General features: G+C 47.9%; 1 protein-coding gene across 1 annotated transcript in view; it reads left to right on the top strand.

Annotated features, from left to right (window-relative positions):
• reck (reversion-inducing-cysteine-rich protein with kazal motifs) overlaps window positions 1–22,500 on the top strand; it is an 87,452-nt gene that overhangs the window by 40,683 nt on the left and 24,269 nt on the right. The window contains exons 8-11 of the mRNA XM_079601251.1: window positions 3,898–4,095; window positions 7,411–7,675; window positions 7,923–8,096; window positions 17,799–18,011. Of these exons, the coding sequence (XP_079457377.1) occupies window positions 3,898–4,095; window positions 7,411–7,675; window positions 7,923–8,096; window positions 17,799–18,011 (850 nt within the window). The remainder of the gene's footprint in view (window positions 1–3,897; window positions 4,096–7,410; window positions 7,676–7,922; window positions 8,097–17,798; window positions 18,012–22,500) is intronic.

Genomic DNA, 22,500 nt, shown 5'->3' with positions numbered 1-22,500 from the left:
TGTGTGTCCATGAGCGGCTGGTCGGAGAGCGAGTGTGTGTCCATGAGCGGCTGGTCTGAGAACGAGTGTGTGTCCATGAGCGGCTGGTCTGAGAACGAGTGTGTGTCCATGAGCGGCTGGTCTGAGAACAAGTGTGTGTCCATGAGCGGCTGGTCTGAGAGCGAGTGTGTGTCCATGAGCGGCTGGTCGGAGAGCGAGTGTGTGTCCATGAGCGGCTGGTCTGAGAACGAGTGTGTGTCCATGAGCGGCTGGTCTGAGAACAAGTGTGTGTCCATGAGCGGCTGGTCTGAGAATGAGTGTGTGTCCATGAGCGGCTGGTCTGAGAATGAGTGTGTGTCCATGAGCGGCTGGTCTGAGAACGAGTGTGTGTCTATGAGCGGCTGGTCTGAGAATGAGTGTGTGTCCATGAGCGGCTGGTCTGAGAGCGAGTGTGTGTCCATGAGCGGCTGGTCTGAGAGCGAGTGTGTGTCCATGAGCTGCTGGTCTGAGAGCGAGTGTGTGTCCATGAGCGGCTGGTCTGAGAACAAGTGTGTGTCCATGAGCGGCTGGTCTGAGAGCGAGTGTGTGTCCATGAGCTGCTGGTCTGAGAGCGAGTGTGTGTCCATGAGCGGCTGGTCTGAGAACAAGTGTGTGTCCATGAGCGGCTGGTCTGAGAGCGAGTGTGTGTCCATGAGCGGCTGGTCGGAGAGCGAGTGTGTGTCCATGAGCGGCTGGTCTGAGAACGAGTGTGTGTCCATGAGCGGCTGGTCTGAGAATGAGTGTGTGTCCATGAGCGGCTGGTCTGAGAGCGAGTGTGTGTCCATGAGCGGCTGGTCTGAGAACGAGTGTGTGTTCATGAGCGGCTGGTCTGAGAACGAGTGTGTGTCCATGAGCGGCTGGTCTGAGAACGAGTGTGTGTCCATGAGCGGCTGGTCTGAGAGCGAGTGTGTGTCCATGAGCGGCTGGTCTGAGAGCGAGTGTGTGTCCATGAGCGGCTGGTCTGAGAACGAGTGTGTGTCTATGAGCGGCTGGTCTGAGAATGAGTGTGTGTCCATGAGCGGCTGGTCTGAGAGCGAGTGTGTGTCCATGAGCGGCTGGTCTGAGAACAAGTGTGTGTCCATGAGCGGCTGGTCTGAGAGCCAGTGTGTGTCCATGAGCGGCTGGTCTGAGAACAAGTGTGTGTCCATGAGCGGCTGGTCTGAGAGCGTGTGTGTGTTGAGGAGCGGCTGGTCTGAGAACGAGTGTGTGTCCATGAGCGGCTGGTCTGAGAACGAGTGTGTGTTCATGAGCTGCTGGTCTGAGAACGAGTGTGTGTCCATGAGCGGCTGGTCTGAGAGCGAGTGTGTGTCCATGAGCGGCTGGTCTGAGAACGAGTGTGTGTTCATGAGCTGCTGGTCTGAGAGCGAGTGTGTGTCCATGAGCTGCTGGTCTGAGAACGAGTGTGTGTTCATGAGCTGCTGGTCTGAGAACGAGTGTGTGTCCATGAGCGGCTGGTCTGAGAGCGAGTGTGTGTCCATGAGCTGCTGGTCTGAGAACGAGTGTGTGTTCATGAGCTGCTGGTCTGAGAGCGAGTGTGTGTTCATGAGCGGCTGGTCTGAGAGCGTGTGTGTGTTGAGGAGCGGCTGGTCTGAGAACGAGTGTGTGTCCATGAGCGGCTGGTCTGAGAACGAGTGTGTGTTCATGAGCTGCTGGTCTGAGAACGAGTGTGTGTCCATGAGCGGCTGGTCTGAGAGCGAGTGTGTGTCCATGAGCGGCTGGTCTGAGAACAAGTGTGTGTCCATGAGCGGCTGGTCTGAGAGCGAGTGTGTGTCCATGAGCGGCTGGTCGGAGAGCGAGTGTGTGTCCATGAGCGGCTGGTCTGAGAACGAGTGTGTGTCCATGAGCGGCTGGTCTGAGAACAAGTGTGTGTCCATGAGCGGCTGGTCTGAGAATGAGTGTGTGTCCATGAGCGGCTGGTCTGAGAATGAGTGTGTGTCCATGAGCGGCTGGTCTGAGAACGAGTGTGTGTCTATGAGCGGCTGGTCTGAGAATGAGTGTGTGTCCATGAGCGGCTGGTCTGAGAGCGAGTGTGTGTCCATGAGCGGCTGGTCTGAGAGCGAGTGTGTGTCCATGAGCTGCTGGTCTGAGAGCGAGTGTGTGTCCATGAGCGGCTGGTCTGAGAACAAGTGTGTGTCCATGAGCGGCTGGTCTGAGAGCGAGTGTGTGTCCATGAGCTGCTGGTCTGAGAGCGAGTGTGTGTCCATGAGCGGCTGGTCTGAGAACAAGTGTGTGTCCATGAGCGGCTGGTCTGAGAGCGAGTGTGTGTCCATGAGCGGCTGGTCGGAGAGCGAGTGTGTGTCCATGAGCGGCTGGTCTGAGAACGAGTGTGTGTCCATGAGCGGCTGGTCTGAGAATGAGTGTGTGTCCATGAGCGGCTGGTCTGAGAGCGAGTGTGTGTCCATGAGCGGCTGGTCTGAGAACGAGTGTGTGTTCATGAGCGGCTGGTCTGAGAACGAGTGTGTGTCCATGAGCGGCTGGTCTGAGAACGAGTGTGTGTCCATGAGCGGCTGGTCTGAGAGCGAGTGTGTGTCCATGAGCGGCTGGTCTGAGAGCGAGTGTGTGTCCATGAGCGGCTGGTCTGAGAACGAGTGTGTGTCTATGAGCGGCTGGTCTGAGAATGAGTGTGTGTCCATGAGCGGCTGGTCTGAGAGCGAGTGTGTGTCCATGAGCGGCTGGTCTGAGAACAAGTGTGTGTCCATGAGCGGCTGGTCTGAGAGCCAGTGTGTGTCCATGAGCGGCTGGTCTGAGAACAAGTGTGTGTCCATGAGCGGCTGGTCTGAGAGCGTGTGTGTGTTGAGGAGCGGCTGGTCTGAGAACGAGTGTGTGTCCATGAGCGGCTGGTCTGAGAACGAGTGTGTGTCCATGAGCGGCTGGTCTGAGAACGAGTGTGTGTCCATGAGCGGCTGGTCTGAGAGCGAGTGTGTGTTCAGGAGCGGCTGGTCTGAGAACGAGTGTGTGTCCATGAGCTGCTGGTCTGAGAGCGAGTGTGTGTTCAGGAGCTGCTGGTCTGAGAGCGAGTGTGTGTTCAGGAGCGGCTGGTCTGAGAGCGAGTGTGTGTCCATGAGCTGCTGGTCTGAGAGCGAGTGTGTGTTCATGAGCGGCTGGTCTGAGAGCGAGTGTGTGTCCATGAGCTGCTGGTCTGAGAACGAGTGTGTGTTCAGGAGCTGCTGGTCTGAGAGCGTGTGTGTGTCCATGAGCTGCTGGTCTGAGAGCGTGTGTGTGTTCATGAGCGGCTGGTCTGAGAGCGAGTGTGTGTTCAGGAGCTGCTGGTCTGAGAGCGAGTGTGTGTTCAGGAGCTGCTGGTCTGAGAGCGTGTGTGTGTTCAGGAGCGGCTGGTCTGAGAGCGAGTGTGTGTTCAGGAGCTGCTGGTCTGAGAGCGAGTGTGTGTTCAGGAGCGGCTGGTCTGAGAGCGAGTGTGTGTTCAGGAGCTGCTGGTCTGAGAGCGAGTGTGTGTTCAGGAGCTGCTGGTCTGAGAGCGTGTGTGTGTTCAGGAGCATTGATGGAGTGCTGCTGTTTTGAGGAAATACCGTCGACCGACTGAACCTGCTCTAAAGTCAATGCCGCTGTATTTTTTTGTTATTTAAAGGGAGTATTGTTAATATGAGCCTGTAGGCGCGTACACTCTCTGCTTATTACACAGGGACGCACAACAGCACACAAACTAGCCAAATATTAAAAACAAAAGGATTACGATGTAAAATATTAATATTGTGATCATAAAGACCCGTCGTTAAACTAGCACAAGTGGATTCGGACGCCCTAAGTGCACTTGCACCCTGTGCTTTAGACCAGGAGCTTAGATCCTTAACATCAGGCCCATAGAGATGTCTCCTCATGTGTGTGTGTGTGTGTGTGTGTGTGTGTGTGTGTGTCCTCCAGTGGGCTCAGTGTGCTGCAGTTACGCGGGGAGACACACGAACTGTCGGGATTACTGCCAGGCCATCTTCCGCACGGACTCATCGCCCACCGTCTCCCAGATCAACGCGGTGAAGGAGTATTGCCAGAGCATCAGCCCTCAGCTCATCGGCTGTGTGGCCAACTACACCAAATCTTACCCCATCAGGAGCCCGATCGACAGTGAGTGCGAAAACTGCTGTCCCAATCACACATGCAGCGGGTCGTGGGGGTTAGCCTTCGCTGCACCTCAGCGCGTGGACTGTGCTTCTAGTGCTTGCTGAAAATCACAGGCTTCAGTTTAGACAAGTGAGCTGGAAGCTCCCTTACGAAAAAGAATTATACTTCAAGTTCATTTTATGAAGTATACTTAAGTGCAATTTGAAGTATATTTCTGAGAAGTACATAAAAAGTAGACTGAAAGTATACTTTCTTATTTTAGTTTAAAAGAAGTATACTAATTGCACACTTGAATAAACTTCTTTTTCGTATGGGCTTCCATGGAAGCAATGATACTTTTTATGGTGATACATTTTGCTACATGTTAACATTCAAACACAAACAAGTATGCGATGAGGTCAGTGGTGTCAATAACCCTTCTATGACATCATAGTGTGTGCCACTGACACCACTGTCTTAACTAGGAGTCAGTAGAACAGTAGAAACTACCCTTTAAAAGTGTTTGTTTGTTTTTGAAGAAATTTGTCATTTTTGACATTAAATACATTTATAATGTTACAAAAGATTCTGTTTCAAATAAATGCATTTTTTAAAACTTTCTGTTAATTCTGAAAATTAAAATGTATGATAGTTTCCACAAATATGAAGCAGCACAACTGTGTTCAACACTGATAATAATCATAAATGTGTCTTGATCATCTGATCATCATATTACACTGATTTCTGGAGGATCATGTGACACTGAAGACTGGAGTAATGATGATAAACTCAGCTTTGATCACAGGAATACATTACACTTTACTGTATATTCACATAGAAAACTGATGATTTACATTAGGATAATATTTCACTGTTTTACTGTATTTTTGAGCATTTCCCCAACAAACGTAATACTTTTAGTGAGGAGAACAAGTATGCAAATTGAAGTTTGATAAATTGGGGTTTGCCTATTATATATGTAATCCATCAAAGGTTTTTGATTGTATTATTTTGCAGTCAAGCTGATGATTAACCTCATGAATAATTCATGTTTTAACCTAATTTATAAATGTGCAACTATTCTTTGTCTGAAGGGGGAAAACGGACCATGTGATCATCTAAGACACAGCATTAGGATATTGTGAATTAAAATGAACAGAAGCTAAACCAAAAGTAAATAGAATAAATCGTGTCCATTGTGTGTATACTATAGTGAGGGTTAGCCCTAACCCTAACCCTATTTATTTAAAGAAGACCTATTATCCCCTTTCACAGAGTCTTGCTGTAGTTTTCAGGCTCGACTAGAACAGGTTTTCCTGCTTGAATGTTGATTATTCTCCTCATATTCTCCATTGTTGCGGCTCCTCTCTTCCAAGTCTGTCAGTAACGCTCTGGTGTTATGTGTTAATTTTGTATGATCAAAAATGAATTAATTAGCCTACGTTTTATTCATGTCATGCATTTCTCTAAAAACTGTAAAACAAACAAAAAATATGAGTATTGGTTATGTCTCAACTGCGTAAAGTCAGCAAATAGCTTTTCAGTTCGGGCTGTGAAGGGGCGTGTGATTGGTTGGATCTACTGAACGAACACGCCCATCACTCACGAGATCGCTCTGTTTTGAGTCTGAACGAGAGACAGATCGCGTTCGTGATCGAACTGGTAGGCTACATTTCGTTCGGGAATGAAATGAATGAGAGTGCCGGTAGATCTGTCATTTAGCATGTGATTCAGTCTCGATCAGCAATCAGCAGAAAGCGGATGCAAAGCCCAGTTATCGGTGTGTGCACATACGATCGTTAATATTTAACATGCAGAACATAACTCAACGTGTAATATAATCCCAGATTTATGAATGTGTAAATGTCTGACCAAACAATTCAAATGTTATGCAAGAAAACCTTGTGCTTTGGTCATCTGAACCACTTATTTTATTGATTTAATGAAATCTTTTGTAACAAGTAAATACGCTCGTTGAGACATAGCACAAAACACACTATTTTTCGCCACCTGCTGGCGTATTTATATAATATGAAGATACTGAAAATAAACGAGTCTCTGGAAAGAATCAAAATTTCCACCACTAAAGCCCCTCCTTCTGAAAAGCACACTGTGCTCTGATTGGTCGGCTGGAGCAGTGTGTTGTGATTGGTCGAGCGCTTCGAGTGTGTTTGGGAAATGTCCCGCCCCTTACCATAACCGGCAGTTTAACACACTACTAACTAACTAACTCAACCAGGCCCCGCCCCTTTATTCTGCGTATTAATTATTATAATGAGGAATATTGTGACGTGTTCCCCGAAGAAAGTCAAGACTACAGTGGAGGCGTTTCAGGAGTTCAGAAACACTGCTTTACATGTTCTAAAAGCAACATTACACACTGAAGATGAAGAAGACTCTGAAAAGAAGGTCGTTGTTAAGTAATCATGAACATTATTTTTTTTTAAAAACTACTTTTACCATGTTATCGCACAATATTCCAAATATCGCAATATTAATTTATTAATTTAAATGACTCTGAGTGTGTGACGTAAATGACTCTGAGTGTGTGACGTAAATGACTCTGAGTGTGTGACGTAAATGACTCTGAGTGTGTGACGTAAATGACTCTGAGTGTGTGACGTAAATGACTCTGAGTGTGTGACGTAAATGACTCTGAGTGTGTGACGTAAATGACTCTGAGTGTGTGACGTAAATGACTCTGAGTGTGTGACGTAAATGACTCTGAGTGTGTGACGTAAATGACTCTGAGTATGTGACGTAAATGACTTTGAGTGTGTGACGTAAATGACTCTGAGTGTGTGACGTAAATGACTCTGAGTGTGTGACGTAAATGACTCTGAGTGTGTGACGTAAATGACTCTGAGTGTGTGACGTAAATTACTCTGAGTGTGTGACGTAAATTACTCTGAGTGTGTGACGTAAATGACTCTGAGTGTGTGACGTAAATGACTCTGAGTGTGTGACGTAAATGACTCTTGAGTGTGTGACGTAAATGACTCTGAGTGTGTGACGTAAATGACTCTGAGTGTGTGACGTAAATGACTCTGAGTGTGTGACGTAAATGACTCTGAGTGTGTGACGTAAATGACTGAGTGTGTGACGTAAATGTCTCTGAGTGTGTGATGTAAATGACTCTGAGTGTGTGATGTAAATTACTCTGAGTGTGTGACGTAAATGACTCTGAGTGTGTGACGTAAATGACTCTGAGTGTGTGACGTAAATGACTCTGAGTGTGTGACGTAAATGACTCTGAGTGTGTGACGTAAATGACTCTGAGTGTGTGACGTAAATGACTCTGAGTGTGTGATGTAAATGACTCTGAGTGTGTGTGTTCAGGCTTGTACTGCTGTGACCGGGCGGTGGAGGCTCACTGTCAGACGGCCTGTAAGCGGATCCTGCGCACCATGAGCACGGAGCAGGAGATCATGGACGGCCTGATCTCCGAGTGTGGCAGTCAGCCGCTGCCGCAGGACCCGCTGTGGCAGTGCTTCTTGGGCAGCGCTCACCCTCCCACCGAGACCCACCCAGAGTCCCCACCCATCGCCAAGATGGACTGCGCTAAACTGCACTGCTGCTCTAAAGCCAACACGTCCCACTGCAGGTCAGCACCAGCACATCGGCAGGGAAGCGCATGCATCCTTCGCTAACACACTTTTGTATATGTACATTTCTGAAATACATAACTGAGACAGTTTCCTCTGATAACAGAACACTCTAAATTGTAATATGGACTCAAGCATTTTCTGTAAAGCTGCTTTGAAACTATGTGTATTGTGAAAAGCGCTATACAAATAAATGTGAATTGAATGGCTGAGACTAACGTGATCCATATGTTCCCTGTTTGTTAGGGACATGTGCCTGGAGATCAGCACTAACTGGGGCACTCAGACATGGCAGGAGTTTGACCAGCACTGTGAATATAACCCGGTTGAGATGGACCTGATCACCTGCCTGGCTGACGTGAGGGAGCCCTGCCAGTTAGGCTGCAAAGAGCTCAGCTACTGCACCAACTTCAACAACAGGTGCGGGACACTTTCCTGCTGTAATCTGCTGATGCCCTGGAGCTTTTCTCTCTTTCTATCCCTCCGCTCGTCCGTGTTTGTTCCAGACTGACTGTGAGTCTGTGCATTAGTTCTGGGGATTTTTCCCATTGGTCTTTCTGCAGGCTACATTATTACCCCAGTAGGTGGCGACAAGTGGCTGTCTTTTTGAGTGAGTCATTTGAATCATTCATTTAACTGATTCGTTCAAAAACACTGATACAGTCGCGCCGATAGCCTCGTGGGCAGCGCGACATATAGCTCTGTGGCGCTTCGTGGACCTTTCCCGATCCCGATCCCCCCTCTCTCTCTCCCGCCTCACTTGCTGTCCACTCTATACTATCCTATCACAATAAAAAGTCAAAAATAAATCTTAAAAACAAAACAAAACCTCTGATATATTCAAGAACAAAACAAGTGATTGTCTTTAAGAGTTAGTTAGTGTTTTATACTTTTGTTGTGTTTATTTATATTTTGAATAAGCTTTTATTTTTATATTTTCAGTTTTAATTTTAATTTTAAAGTTTTAGTATTTTTTTATGTGTAGCTTCAATTTTATTATTTCAGTTTTAGTCATTTTAGAACTTTAGCTTCATAACTTATTATATTTGTTAGTTGCCAATGCAGTGTTTTTAAGCTTGTTTTTCATCCAACATTTTATTTCAGCTTTATTTCAATTAAAGAAAACTATTTTCAGTCATTTTTAGTTAACAATAACGACACTGGATTGAGTCATTTAATCATTTACTCAACCAATTTGTTCAAAAATGCTGATTCATCCTGGAACAAAACAAGTCACTGTTTTTATGAGTGAGTCATTGAATCATTTACTTGACAGATTTGTTCAAAACATTGATTCATTCAGTAACAAAACACCATTATGCTTTGTTTGAGATGTTTTTGTTTTGTTGACTGTTGTCATTGCAAAGCAAAAAAAGTAAGTAACATTGTGTCTAATGTTACTCAATATTAACTTATTATAAAATAGGAATATAATTAATGGACATATATGCAGCTATACCTTCTGTTCCAGTAATATTGTTATAAGACGGGTTCATGAGATCGGATGCTATTCTGTAACTGAACACAAGGTCTATGTTACATGGGGAAATGAACATCCAGCAGCCGTATCTTTGGGTTTCTCTGTGGGTTACAGATGTAGACAGCATGATTTATGATGGCAGCAGTAGCCCAGCACTGTTTACAGGTCAGAAAGGCATGGATCACTCTGACAGGACTGCTGGGTTCCCACCAACGCTTACACGCCGCACTCGTCAATCCCATGAGCCCTCTCAAAAGTTCGAGTTTCAGGCCTTTAAAACAATGAGTGCGACTTACACAAAGAGCTTGTGAAAGTGTCATAACAAGCCTAGTTAGATGATGAAATGGCTTGTCATGTTGTTCAGACCCTGTGAGAGCATCCCAGTGGAAGTGCAGACCTCCACAGTTCTGAATCTCACACTGGCTGGTGGCGGGAGCTGGTTGATGACAGATGTATGGATAAACTGGATCCTGAGTAACAGAGTCTGGCGGACCCAAGACACTTAAACTCACACTGAACCTTTGTCACAGATCAAGCTTCAGTAAAGTCAAGTCAAGTCAAGTCACCTTTATTTATATAGCGCTTTTTACAATACAGATTGTATCAAAGCAGCTTCACAGTGATTACATGAAAATAATACAAAAAACAATTTCATCATCGTCCACCTTTAAGGCAGATCTATAATATTGTTGAATATTAAATGTCCCCAACTAAGCAAGCCAGAAGGTAAGGCAACAGCGGCAAGGAACCAAAACTCCATCAGGGACAGAAGGGAGAAAAAAACCTTGGGAGAACCCAGGCTCAGTCGGGGGCCAGTTCTCCTGAGTGAACAGTGTATGAAGTTCCGAATGAATCAGAAAATGAATCATAAAGCATCCGAGACAAGATCAAAACAAGTGCTAACACTTGAATCATAAAGCATCCGAGACAAGATCAAAACAAGTGCTAACACTTATACACAATATTCTGAAGTACGGTTTATGACTGACGGGCAATACAACAGGTGAAAATATCCTATAGACATCTACTGACTGGACCCAGAGGCACTTCTGATCTATCACCATTAGTATTTTTACTTTACTTTTTAATAAAACATATTGCTGTATCATAAATAGAAAAATAAATAGATAATCCCTTAAAGTGACTGTGAACCCCAGGCCGAGGAAGGAATCCAGTGCAATGTGAAGTATTCTGGGTATTGTTTTCTTTGGCCGAGCCTGAGGGATCAGTGCCGGAGATGATGGCACCCCCGCTTCTCCGATGGGATCTGCAGTTCAGGAAAACAACTGCTGGCTTTGATTTCTTTGAAGGATTCCTGGGGTTGATTGGGTGGCGGGCACTCCTGTGGATTTCAAAGCGCGCTGAAGGCAAACACGGAAGAGAGCGCCGGGGACAGACAAGGCCGAGTGTGGAGACCGCCTGCGGAGCCGTGTACTCACCCTGAAGAACCCGGCGGGGCTGAGAGACAGCGTTACCTCCACACCAATAACCCATAACTCACCCTGAAGAACCCGGCGGACTGAGAGACAGCGTTACCTCTACACCAATAACCCATAACTCACCCTGAAGAACCCGGCGGGGCTGAGAGACAGCGTTACCTCCACACCAATAACCCATAACTCACCCTGAAGAACCCGGCGGGGCTGAGAGACAGCGTTACCTCCACACCAATAACCCATAACTCACCCTGAAGAACCCGGTCGGGGCTGAGAGACAGCGTTACCTCCACACCAATAACCCATAACTCACGCTGAAGAACCCGGCGGGCTGAGAGACAGTGTTACCTCTACACCAATAACCCATAACTCACGCTGAAGAACCCGGCGGGCTGAGAGACAGTGTTACCTCTACACCAATAACCCATAACTCACCCTGAAGAACCCGGCGGGGCTGAGAGACAGCGTTACCTCCACACCAATAACCCATAACTCACCCTGAAGAACCCAGCGGGGCTGAGAGACAGCGTTACCTCCACACCAATAACCCATAACTCACACTGAAAAGCCCGGCAGGGCTGAGAGACAGCGTTACCTCTACACCAATAACCCATAACTCACCCTGAAGAACCCGGCGGGGCTGAGAGACAGCGTTACCTCTACACCAATAACCCATAACTCACCCTGAAGAACCCGGCGGGGCTGAGAGACAGCGTTACCTCCACACCAATAACCCATAACTCACCCTGAAGAACCCAGCGGGGCTGAGAGACAGCGTTACCTCCACACCAATAACCCATAACTCACACTGAAAAGCCCGGCAGGGCTGAGAGACAGCGTTACCTCCACACCATTAACCCATAACTCACCCTGAAGAACCCGGCGGGGCTGAGAGACAGCGTTACCTCCACACCAATAACCCATAACTCACCCTGAAGAACCCAGCGGGGCTGAGAGACAGCGTTACCTCCACACCAATAACCCATAACTCACGCTGAAGAACCCGGCGGGGCTGAGAGACAGCGTTACCTCCACACCAATAACCCATAACTCACCCTGAAGAACCCAGCGGGGCTGAGAGACAGCGTTACCTCCACACCATTAACCCATAACTCACGCTGAAGAACCCGGCGGGGCTGAGAGACAGCGTTACCTCTACACCAATAACCCATAACTCACCCTGAAGAACCCGGTGGGGCTGAGAGACAGCGTTACCTCCACACCAATAACCCATAACTCACCCTGAAGAACCCGGCAGGGCTGAGAGACAGCGTTACCTCCACACCAATAACCCATAACTCACCCTGAAGATCCCGGCGGGGCTGAGAGACAGCGTTACCTCCACACCAATAACCCATAACTCACCCTGAAGAACCCGGTGGGGCTGAGAGACAGCGTTACCTCTACACCAATAACCCATAACTCACCCTGAAGAACCCGGCGGGGCTGAGAGACAGCGTTACCTCCACACCAATAACCCATAACTCACCCTGAAGAACCCAGCGGGGCTGAGAGACAGCGTTACCTCTACACCAATAACCCATAACTCACCCTGAAGAACCCGGCGGGGCTGAGAGACAGCGTTACCTCCACACCAATAACCCATAACTCACCCTGAAGAACCCGGCGGGGCTGAAATACAGCGTTACCTCTACACCAATAACCCATAACTCACCCTGAAGAACCCGGCGGGGCTGAGAGACAGCGTTACCTCCACACCAATAACCCATAACTCACCCTGAAGAACCCAGCGGGGCTGAGAGACAGCGTTACCTCCACACCAATAACCCATAACTCACACTGAAAAGCCCGGCAGGGCTGAGAGACAGCGTTACCTCCACACCATTAACCCATAACTCACCCTGAAGAACCCGGCGGGGCTGAGAGACAGCGTTACCTCCACACCAATAACCCATAACTCACCCTGAAGAACCCAGCGGGGCTGAGAGACAGCGTTACCTCCACACCAATAACCCATAACTCACCCTGAAGAACCCAGCGGGGCTGAGAGACAGCGTTACCTCCACACCATTAACCCATAACTCACGCTGAAGAACCCGGCGGGGCTGAGAGACAGCGTTACCTCTACACCAATAACCCATAACTCACCCTGAAGAACCCGGTGGGGCTGAGAGACAGCGTTACCTCCACACCAATAACCCATAACTCACCCTGAAGAATCCAGCGGGGCTGAGAGACAGCGTTACCTCTACACCAATAACCCATAACTCACCCTGAAGAACCCGGCGGGGCTGAGAGACAGCGTTACCTCCACACCAATAACCCATAACTCACCCTGAAGAACCCAGCGGGGCTGAGAGACAGCGTTACCTCCACACCAATAACCCATAACTCAACCTGAAGAACCCGGCGGGGCTGAGAGACAGCGTTACCTCCACACCAATAACCCATAACTCACACTGAAAAGCCCGGCAGGGCTGAGAGACAGCGTTACCTCCACACCATTAACCCATAACTCACCCTGAAGAACCCGGCGGGGCTGAGAGACAGCGTTACCTCCACACCAATAACCCATAACTCACCCTGAAGAACCCAGCGGGGCTGAGAGACAGCGTTACCTCCACACCATTAACCCATAACTCACGCTGAAGAACCCGGTGGGGCTGAGAGACAGCGTTACCTCCACACCAATAACCCATAACTCACCCTGAAGAACCCGGTGGGGCTGAGAGACAGCGTTACCTCCACACCAATAACCCATAACTCACCCTGAAGAACCCGGTGGGGCTGAGAGACAGCGTTACCTCCACACCAATAACCCATAACTCACCCTGAAGAACCCAGCGGGGCTGAGAGACAGCGTTACCTCCACACCAATAACCCATAACTCACACTGAAAAGCCCGGCGGGCTGAGAGACAGCGTTACCTCCACACCAATAACCCATAACTCACCCTGAAGAACCCAGCGGGGCTGAGAGACAGCGTTACCTCCACACCAATAACCCATAACTCACACTGAAAAGCCCGGCGGGGCTGAGAGACAGCGTTACCTCCACACCAATAACCCATAACTCACCCTGAAGAACCCGGCGGGGCTGAGAGACAGCGTTACCTCCACACCAATAACCCATAACTCACCCTGAAGAACCCGGCGGGGCTGAGAGACAGCGTTACCTCCACACCAATAACCCAGACGGGAGAAGACATAACTCATCCTGAAGAACCCGGCGGGGCTGAGAGACAGCGTTACCTCTACACCATTAACCCATAACTCACCCTGAAGAACCCGGCGGGGCTGAGAGACAGCGTTACCTCCACACCAATAACCCATAACTCACCCTGAAGAACCCAGCGGGGCTGAGAGACAGCGTTACCTCCACACCAATAACCCATAACTCACACTGAAAAGCCCGGCGGGCTGAGAGACAGCGTTACCTCCACACCAATAACCCATAACTCACCCTGAAGAACCCAGCGGGGCTGAGAGACAGCGTTACCTCCACACCAATAACCCATAACTCACACTGAAAAGCCCGGCGGGGCTGAGAGACAGCGTTACCTCCACACCAATAACCCATAACTCACCCTGAAGAACCCGGCGGGGCTGAGAGACAGCGTTACCTCCACACCAATAACCCATAACTCACCCTGAAGAACCCGGCGGGGCTGAGAGACAGCGTTACCTCCACACCAATAACCCAGACGGGAGAAGACATAACTCATCCTGAAGAACCCGGCGGGGCTGAGAGACAGCGTTACCTCTACACCATTAACCCATAACTCACCCTGAAGAACCCGGCGGGGCTGAGAGACAGCGTTACCTCCACACCAATAACCCATAACTCACCCTGAAGAACCCGGCGGGGCTGAGAGACAGCGTTACCTCTACACCAATAACCCATAACTCACCCTGAAGAACCCGGTGGGGCTGAGAGACAGCGTTACCTCTACACCAATAACCCATAACTCACCCTGAAGAACCCGGCGGGGCTGAGAGACAGCGTTACCTCCACACCAATAACCCATAACTCACACTGAAAAGCCCGGCAGGGCTGAGAGACAGCGTTACCTCCACACCAATAACCCATAACTCACCCTGAAGAACCCAGCGGGGCTGAGAGACAGCGTTACCTCCACACCAATAACCCATAACTCACCCTGAAGAACCCGGCGGGCTGAGAGACAGCGTTACCTCCACACCAATAACCCATAACTCACCCTGAAGAACCCAGCGGGGCTGAGAGACAGCGTTACCTCCACACCAATAACCCATAACTCACGCTGAAGAACCCGGCGGGGCTGAGAGACAGCGTTACCTCCACACCAATAACCCATAACTCACCCTGAAGAACCCGGCGGGGCTGAGAGACAGCGTTACCTCTACACCATTAACCCATAACTCACCCTGAAGAACCCGGCGGGGCTGAGAGACAGCGTTACCTCCACACCAATAACCCATAACTCACCCTGAAGAACCCGGCGGGGCTGAGAGACAGCGTTACCTCTACACCAATAACCCATAACTCACCCTGAAGAACCCAGCGGGGCTGAGATACAGCGTTACCTCCACACCAATAACCCATAACTCACCCTGAAGAACCCGGCGGGGCTGAGAGACAGCGTTACCTCCACACCATTAACCCATAACTCACCCTGAAGAACCCGGCGGGGCTGAGAGACAGCGTTACCTCCACACCAATAACCCATAACTCACCCTGAAGAACCCGGCGGGGCTGAGAGACAGCGTTACCTCTACACCAATAACCCATAACTCACCCTGAAGAACCCGGCGGGGCTGAGAGACAGCGTTACCTCCACACCAATAACCCATAACTCACCCTGAAGAACCCAGCGGGGCTGAGAGACAGCGTTACCTCCACACCAATAACCCATAACTCACCCTGAAGAACCCGGCGGGCTGAGAGACAGTGTTACCTCTACACCAATAACCCATAACTCACACTGAAAAGCCCGGCAGGGCTGAGAGACAGCGTTACCTCCACACCAATAACCCATAACTCACCCTGAAGAACCCAGCGGGGCTGAGAGACAGCGTTACCTCCACACCAATAACCCATAACTCACCCTGAAGAACCCGGCGGGCTGAGAGACAGTGTTACCTCTACACCAATAACCCATAACTCACCCTGAAGAACCCGGCGGGGCTGAGAGACAGCGTTACCTCCACACCAATAACCCATAACTCACCCTGAAGAACCCGGCGGGGCTGAGAGACAGCGTTACCTCCACACCAATAACCCATAACTCACCCTGAAGAACCCAGCGGGGCTGAGAGACAGCGTTACCTCCACACCAATAACCCATAACTCACCCTGAAGAACCCGGCGGGCTGAGAGACAGTGTTACCTCTACACCAATAACCCATAACTCACCCTGAAGAACCCGGTGGGGCTGAGAGACAGCGTTACCTCTACACCAATAACCCATAACTCACCCTGAAGAACCCAGCGGGGCTGAGAGACAGCGTTACCTCCACACCAATAACCCATAACTCACCCTGAAGAACCCAGCGGGGCTGAGAGACAGCGTTACCTCCACACCAATAACCCATAACTCACACTGAAAAGCCCGGCAGGGCTGAGAGACAGCGTTACCTCCACACCAATAACCCATAACTCACCCTGAAGAACCCAGCGGGGCTGAGAGACAGCGTTACCTCCACACCAATAACCCATAACTCACCCTGAAGAACCCGGCGGGGCTGAGAGACAGCGTTACCTCCACACCAATAACCCATAACTCACCCTGAAGAACCCGGCGGGGCTGAGAGACAGCGTTACCTCTACACCAATAACCCATAACTCACGCTGAAGAACCCGGCGGGGCTGAGAGACAGCGTTACCTCTACACCAATAACCCATAACTCACCCTGAAGAACCCGGCGGGGCTGAGAGACAGCGTTACCTCCACACCAATAACCCATAACTCACCCTGAAGAACCCAGCGGGGCTGAGAGACAGCGTTACCTCCACACCAATAACCCAGACGGGAGAAGACATAACTCATCCTGCCCAGACGAGGCTATCAGCAGGGCTGGGTTTATCTCACTCATGACAGAAGATTCATGTAAAGAATACAAAAGTTGATTTTATTAATTTTGTGAACTTTTTTTTCAAGCCATTGGCAAATATATAATGCTTAACAGATATTGCATGTTCATTATTTCATAAAAGTCACACATATATAAAATATAATTAAAAAAATGCACACCACTAAATATAAAAATATACACTACTGAGTCTCTTCTGCTCATCAAGGCTGCATTTATCTGATCAAAAATACAGTAAAAACTGCAATATTATTATGATTTAAAATAAGTGTTTTCTATGTGAATATAGTAAAGTGTAACTTATTCCTGTGATCAAAGCTGACACACACTCACACACACACACACACACACACACACAGTGATCATTGTCGAGGTTTTCTTCTATTTCCTGTTTTAAATCCACCGCCACACCCAGAAGAAAAGCAGTAAACAAACCTTCCCGTGACCAGGAATCAGCTTCTGACCACATCCAGAAACCTCAGCCTGAAAGCGCGGCCGGTCTTTACCCGGCAATTACCCCACCCATCCGACGCTGCACTCTATAAAAAGAGCCGGATCATTAGAAAGAATAAAAGTGGGGGAAAGGTTCTCTCTACTCCAGCTTTCCTGAGGAAGTCCCTCTTCCCGAAGCTGTGAGTGTTTATTCAGTGACACACACGCGGTAGTGAACAGTTGGATGGCAATTCCACAAAACAACACGATTCTGCTTAAAATTAGAAGCAGAGCTGATTTTTATGGTCTTTTTTATGTCTTCAATGGCATCATTTGCTGCTTCTGTGGAAAAAGTCAAGACTGTGAGCAGTGTCTGCGTGTGTGTCTGCATGTGTGTGTCTGCGTGTGTGTGTGTGTGTGCGTGCGTGCGTGCGTGCGTGTGTGTGTGTGTGTGTGTGTGTGTGTGTGTGTCTGCGTGTGTGTGTCTGTGTGTGTGTGCGTGCGTGCGTGCGTGTGTGTGTGTGTATGTGTGTGGGTGTGTGTGTGGGTGGGTGTGTGTGTTTGTGTGTGTACGGCTGAGCCGCCTGTGAGCAGTGTCTGTGTGTGTGTGTGTGTGAGTGTGTGTGTGTGTGTGTGTGTGTGTGTCTGTGTGTGTGTGTGTGTGTGTGTGTGTGTGTGTGTGTGTGTGTGTGAGTGTGTGTGTGTAAGGCTGAGACGCTCACCTCGGGTCTGTTGTCCTCAGGCCGACGGAGCTGTTTCGCAGCTGCAACGTTCAGTCTGACCAGGGCGCCATGAATGACTTCAAACTCTGGTCCAATGGAAGCATCAAGATGCCCCTCATGAGCATCCCAGTGCTGGACATCAGGAAGTGCCGGCCGGAGATGTGGAAGGCTGTGGCCTGTGCCCTGCAGATCAAGCCCTGCTACAGCAGATCCAGGGGCAGCGTCATCTGCAGGTGAGCAGCACACACACACACACACACACACACACACACACACACACACACACACACACACACACACTGCCCTGCAGATCAAGCCCTGCTACAGCAGATCCAGGGGCAGCGTCATCTGCAGGTGAGCAGCACACACACACACACACACACACACACACACACACACACACACACACACACACACACACATACAAATATATATGTGTATATTTAAGAATGTGTTATTTATATATAAAATATTTATATTTATGTATCACGATTAATCGTTGCACAGCAATAATTAAAATATATAAAAAACTGATCACTACAACAAACATTACTATCATTTTTGTATAAATACTTTGCAGTTTGCAATAATTAAGCATTTATTTATTTTTAATTTGTATATATATATTTTTTAAAATTGAGTTTTTTTTTTATTTGCATTTTAATAATGATCATAATTTGTCCATTGTCCAATCGTCCCAGTGGAGCTGGTGGTGTTGAGGAGAGACCTCGACATCATTGTACAGCGCTTTGGGTGTACAGTACATATGAAAGCGTTATATAAATCCTTCATTCTATTCTATTCTATAATTTGATCATAGTAAAATAATTTCACAACTACAAATCTGGCTGATCCTAAAAAAGGCCTTAATTTTCTTACAAAACCCAGTATTTATGTGTTTGTTCTGCTGTTGTGTGTTTGTTCTGCTGTTGTGTGTTTGTTCTGCTGTTGTGTGTGTGTTCTGCTGTTGTGTGTGTGTTCTGCTGTTGTGTGTGTGTTCTGCTGTTGTGTGTTTGTTCTGCTGTTGTGTGTGTGTTCTGCTGTTGTGTGTTTGTTCTGCTGTTGTGTGTTTGTTCTGCTGTTGTGTGTTTGTTCTGCTGTTGTGTGTTTGTTCTGCTGTTGTGTGTTTGTTCCGCTGTTGTGTGTTTGTTCTGCTGTTGTGTGTTTGTTCTGCTGTTGTGTGTTTGTTCCGCTGTCGTGTGTTTGTTCTGCTGTTGTGTGTTTGTTCTGCTGTTGTGTGTTTGTTCTGCTGTTGTGTGTTTGTTTGTTCTGCTGTTGTGTGTTTGTTCTGCTGTTGTGTGTGTGCTCTGCTGTTGTGTGTGTGTTCTGCTGTTGTGTGTTTGTTCTGCTGTTGTGTGTTTGTTCCGCTGTTGTGTGTTTGTTCCGCTGTTGTGTGTTTGTTCTGCTGTTGTGTGTTTGTTCTGCTGTTGTGTGTTTGTTCTGCTGTTGTGTGTTTGTTCTGCTGTTGTGTGTTTGTTCTGCTGTTGTGTGTTTGTTCCGCTGTTGTGTGTTTGTTCTGCTGTTGTGTGTTTGTTCTGCTGTTGTGTGTGTGTTTGTTCTGCTGTTGTGTGTTTGTTCTGCTGTTGTGTGTTTGTTCTGCTGTTGTGTGTTTGTTCCGCTGTTGTGTGTGTGTTCTGCTGTTGTGTGTTTGTTCTGCTGTTGTGTGTTTGTTCTGCTGTTGTGTGTTTGTTCTGCTGTTGTGTGTTTGTTCTGCTGTTGTGTGTTTGTTCTGCTGTTGTGTGTTTGTTCTGCTGTTGTGTGTTTGTTCTGCTGTTGTGTGTTTGTTCTGCTGTTGTGTGTTTGTTCTGCTGTTGTGTGTTTGTTCTGCTGTTGTGTGTTTGTTCTGCTGTTGTGTGTTTGTTCTGCTGTTGTGTGTTTGTTCTGCTGTTGTGTGTTTGTTCTGTTGTGTGTTTGTTCTGCTGTTGTGTGTGTGTTCTGCTGTTGTGTGTTTGTTCTGTTGTGTGTGTGTTCTGCTGTTGTGTGTGTGTTCTGCTGTTGTGTGTTTGTTCTGCTGTTGTGTGTTTGTTCTACTGTTGTGTGTGTGTTCTGCTGATGTGTGTTTGTTCTGCTGTTGTGTGTTTGTTCTGCTGTTGTGTGTTTGTTCTGCTGTTGTGTGTTTGTTCTGCTGTTGTGTGTTTGTTCTGCTGTTGTGTGTTTGTTCTGCTGTTGTGTGTTTGTTCTGCTGTTGTGTGTTTGTTCTGCTGTTGTGTGTTTGTTCTGCTGTTGTGTGTGTGTTCTGCTGTTGTGTGTTTGTTCTGTTGTGTGTGTGTTCTGCTGTTGTGTGTTTGTTCTGCTGTTGTGTGTGTGTTCTGCTGTTGTGTGTTTGTTCTGCTGTTGTGTGTTTGTTCTGCTGTTGTGTGTTTGTTCTGCTGTTGTGTGTTTGTTCTGCTGTTGTGTGTTTGTTCTGCTGTTGTGTGTTTGTTCTGCTGTTGTGTGTTTGTTCTGCTGTTGTGTGTTTGTTCTGCTGTTGTGTGTGTGTTCTGCTGTTGTGTGTTTGTTCTGCTGTTGTGTGTTTGTTCTGCTGTTGTGTGAACAAACACACAACAGCAGAACACAGCCTGTGGACGCCAGTCTTCTGTGACTCGTGTGTGTTCTCTCTCAGTCTTCAGATTTCTCTAATGCAGTGAAAATGAAACATATCCAGGTAATTGCAGGTTGTTTTATGATGGGTTTTGAAATATAAAACAGCGAGTTGCTTCAGCACAAATATGTTGTGGTCAATTACATGACAGAAGAACCTGTCGGGTTGAAGTGAATGTTACACGTATTACGAGCTCTATAAACCTGTGACTGCAGATCTTCTCAAACACTGCAGCTTTAGGAATCCATGCAGAGCTGTGACTGTGATTAATGGCCGGCTGCGACCCACAATGCATCAGTCACGCGTGATGCGACACCAGGTCTTGTTCCAGCAGGCGGCCATGCTTTCGTGTCAGGAACAACACGTGCAGGTCTGGATCAGGGCTGGGAACTGAGAGCCATTAAAAAAACTAAACAAAAATCCGATCTAAATAGTGTTCTGGTTACGGAAAGTTCTGCCAACGTGGATGTAAACACTGTATAAAACATCCACATGTTCCCTGCACTATACAGCGTAGTCCCTAATGATCCGGTTCTGTTTAGTGAACCAAAACTTTACCGTCTGATTCCTGAATGAATGATGTTCGCTGTGATCGCACTCGTCAAAGCTTTAATAGACTCAGGAGAATCATTGTCTTGAGTTTGCAATCTTTTATCGATTAATAATGCAGTTCTATCCGATTCCCAAACGAATGATTCTAAGGATCCGGTTCTTTCTACTGAATCAAAACCACACGGCACAAAAACTGTAGTCTGATTCCCAAACAAATAACTCTAATGAACCACTTAATAAATAATGAATCAATTAATTATTCCACCACTATTTAGTTTTCTGTTATTGATGTTTAAGGTTGTTAATATCTTCAGATTAGAGTTCTCAACGGGCCTGAAAATTACAACCCGACCCGACCCGGCCCGTGGCTTTTAAAGCCCGGACCCGAACAAACCCGACACATCAACATGAATTATCTGCCCGAACCCGGCCCGCGGCCCGACGGCCGTGTATTTTTTATATTTTTTTCTCATACACGTTATGACCAGCAGACGGGAATTCAAATCAACCTTTAATGTCCACGCCTTTTAACAATACAAACGACTGAAACAATAAACTTTAAATATATAAATAGGCTATATAAATATGCCTTAGTCTAAATAAAAATCTTCAAACAATAATAAATAAAAAGAACTCAAACATGTACCCAGCCAGCGGGCGGGCTGTACAACATAACCTGTAGAATTTCCATCAGAATCCAGCACCAGTCCAAACACTTTCCAGACCTCTGATTTCCCACTCCTGTAGTAGCGATGGTGAATTCACCTGCGGCAAGTTCACTTTTCACCAACTCCATCTTCTTCTCCCGGCTAAAGGCGCGCACGCAGCGGCGTCAGGTCTGCCCGCACCCCTCTCCATGATGCACGCCACGTTACACGCAGCAGCCAGACTTTCTTTACGGTGAACAGCAGCGATGATTAATAAATGATTTTTTTTTTTTTTTTCACTGAGCGGAATAGATTAAGCCCGAGGTCCGACCCGAGTCATTTGCTTATATTTTCGACCCGAACCCGGCCCGACCCCGCGGGTCCCGTCGGGTTTGTCGGGCCGACCCGACCCGTTGAGAACTCTACTTCAGATGATCAGTCTCACTCAGAAGTGCGGTAGTTAAGTGTCTGACAATGTGCTGCTAAACAAAACAGTTCGAATGTTTCTGTCACTGTGAGTCGAGCAGAATCAACAAATCCACGGCTGGATGGGAAAAGGCGCCGCAGGACATCAAGCCTCTCCCGGGAATGGCACATATGGACATGTGGCAGTTGAAAGGCGTCCTGAAACACTCGAGCGTGAGCCGTGTGTATGGTGTGTGTACGGTGTGTGTACAGTCAACAGGAAGCTGGCTTTCATCTGCTCTGTCTGAGGGCAAAGGTCACGCTAGTTTCACGCTTGGCAGACGCACAGAGAAGCTCTGGCCCCGATCTGAGCCTCTGACACCAGCAGAAACACAGCGATTTACAACAAAAGCACACATAATAATTCATGTAATAAGTGTTAGTGATCGGGAATGACGCCGCCTGTGTCCTTTCATGATATTCCAACATATTCCAGAGCTGCAGGTATTGGATTCGCACAGCTGAAGATGAATTATG

The sequence above is a fragment of the Phoxinus phoxinus genome (assembly GCF_949152265.1).
Source record: "Phoxinus phoxinus genome assembly, chromosome: 24".
Classification (NCBI taxonomy): Eukaryota; Metazoa; Chordata; class Actinopteri; order Cypriniformes; family Leuciscidae; genus Phoxinus; species Phoxinus phoxinus.
Note: the sequence above shows the minus strand (reverse complement) of the source record. Positions and strands in the feature narration are given on the sequence as shown.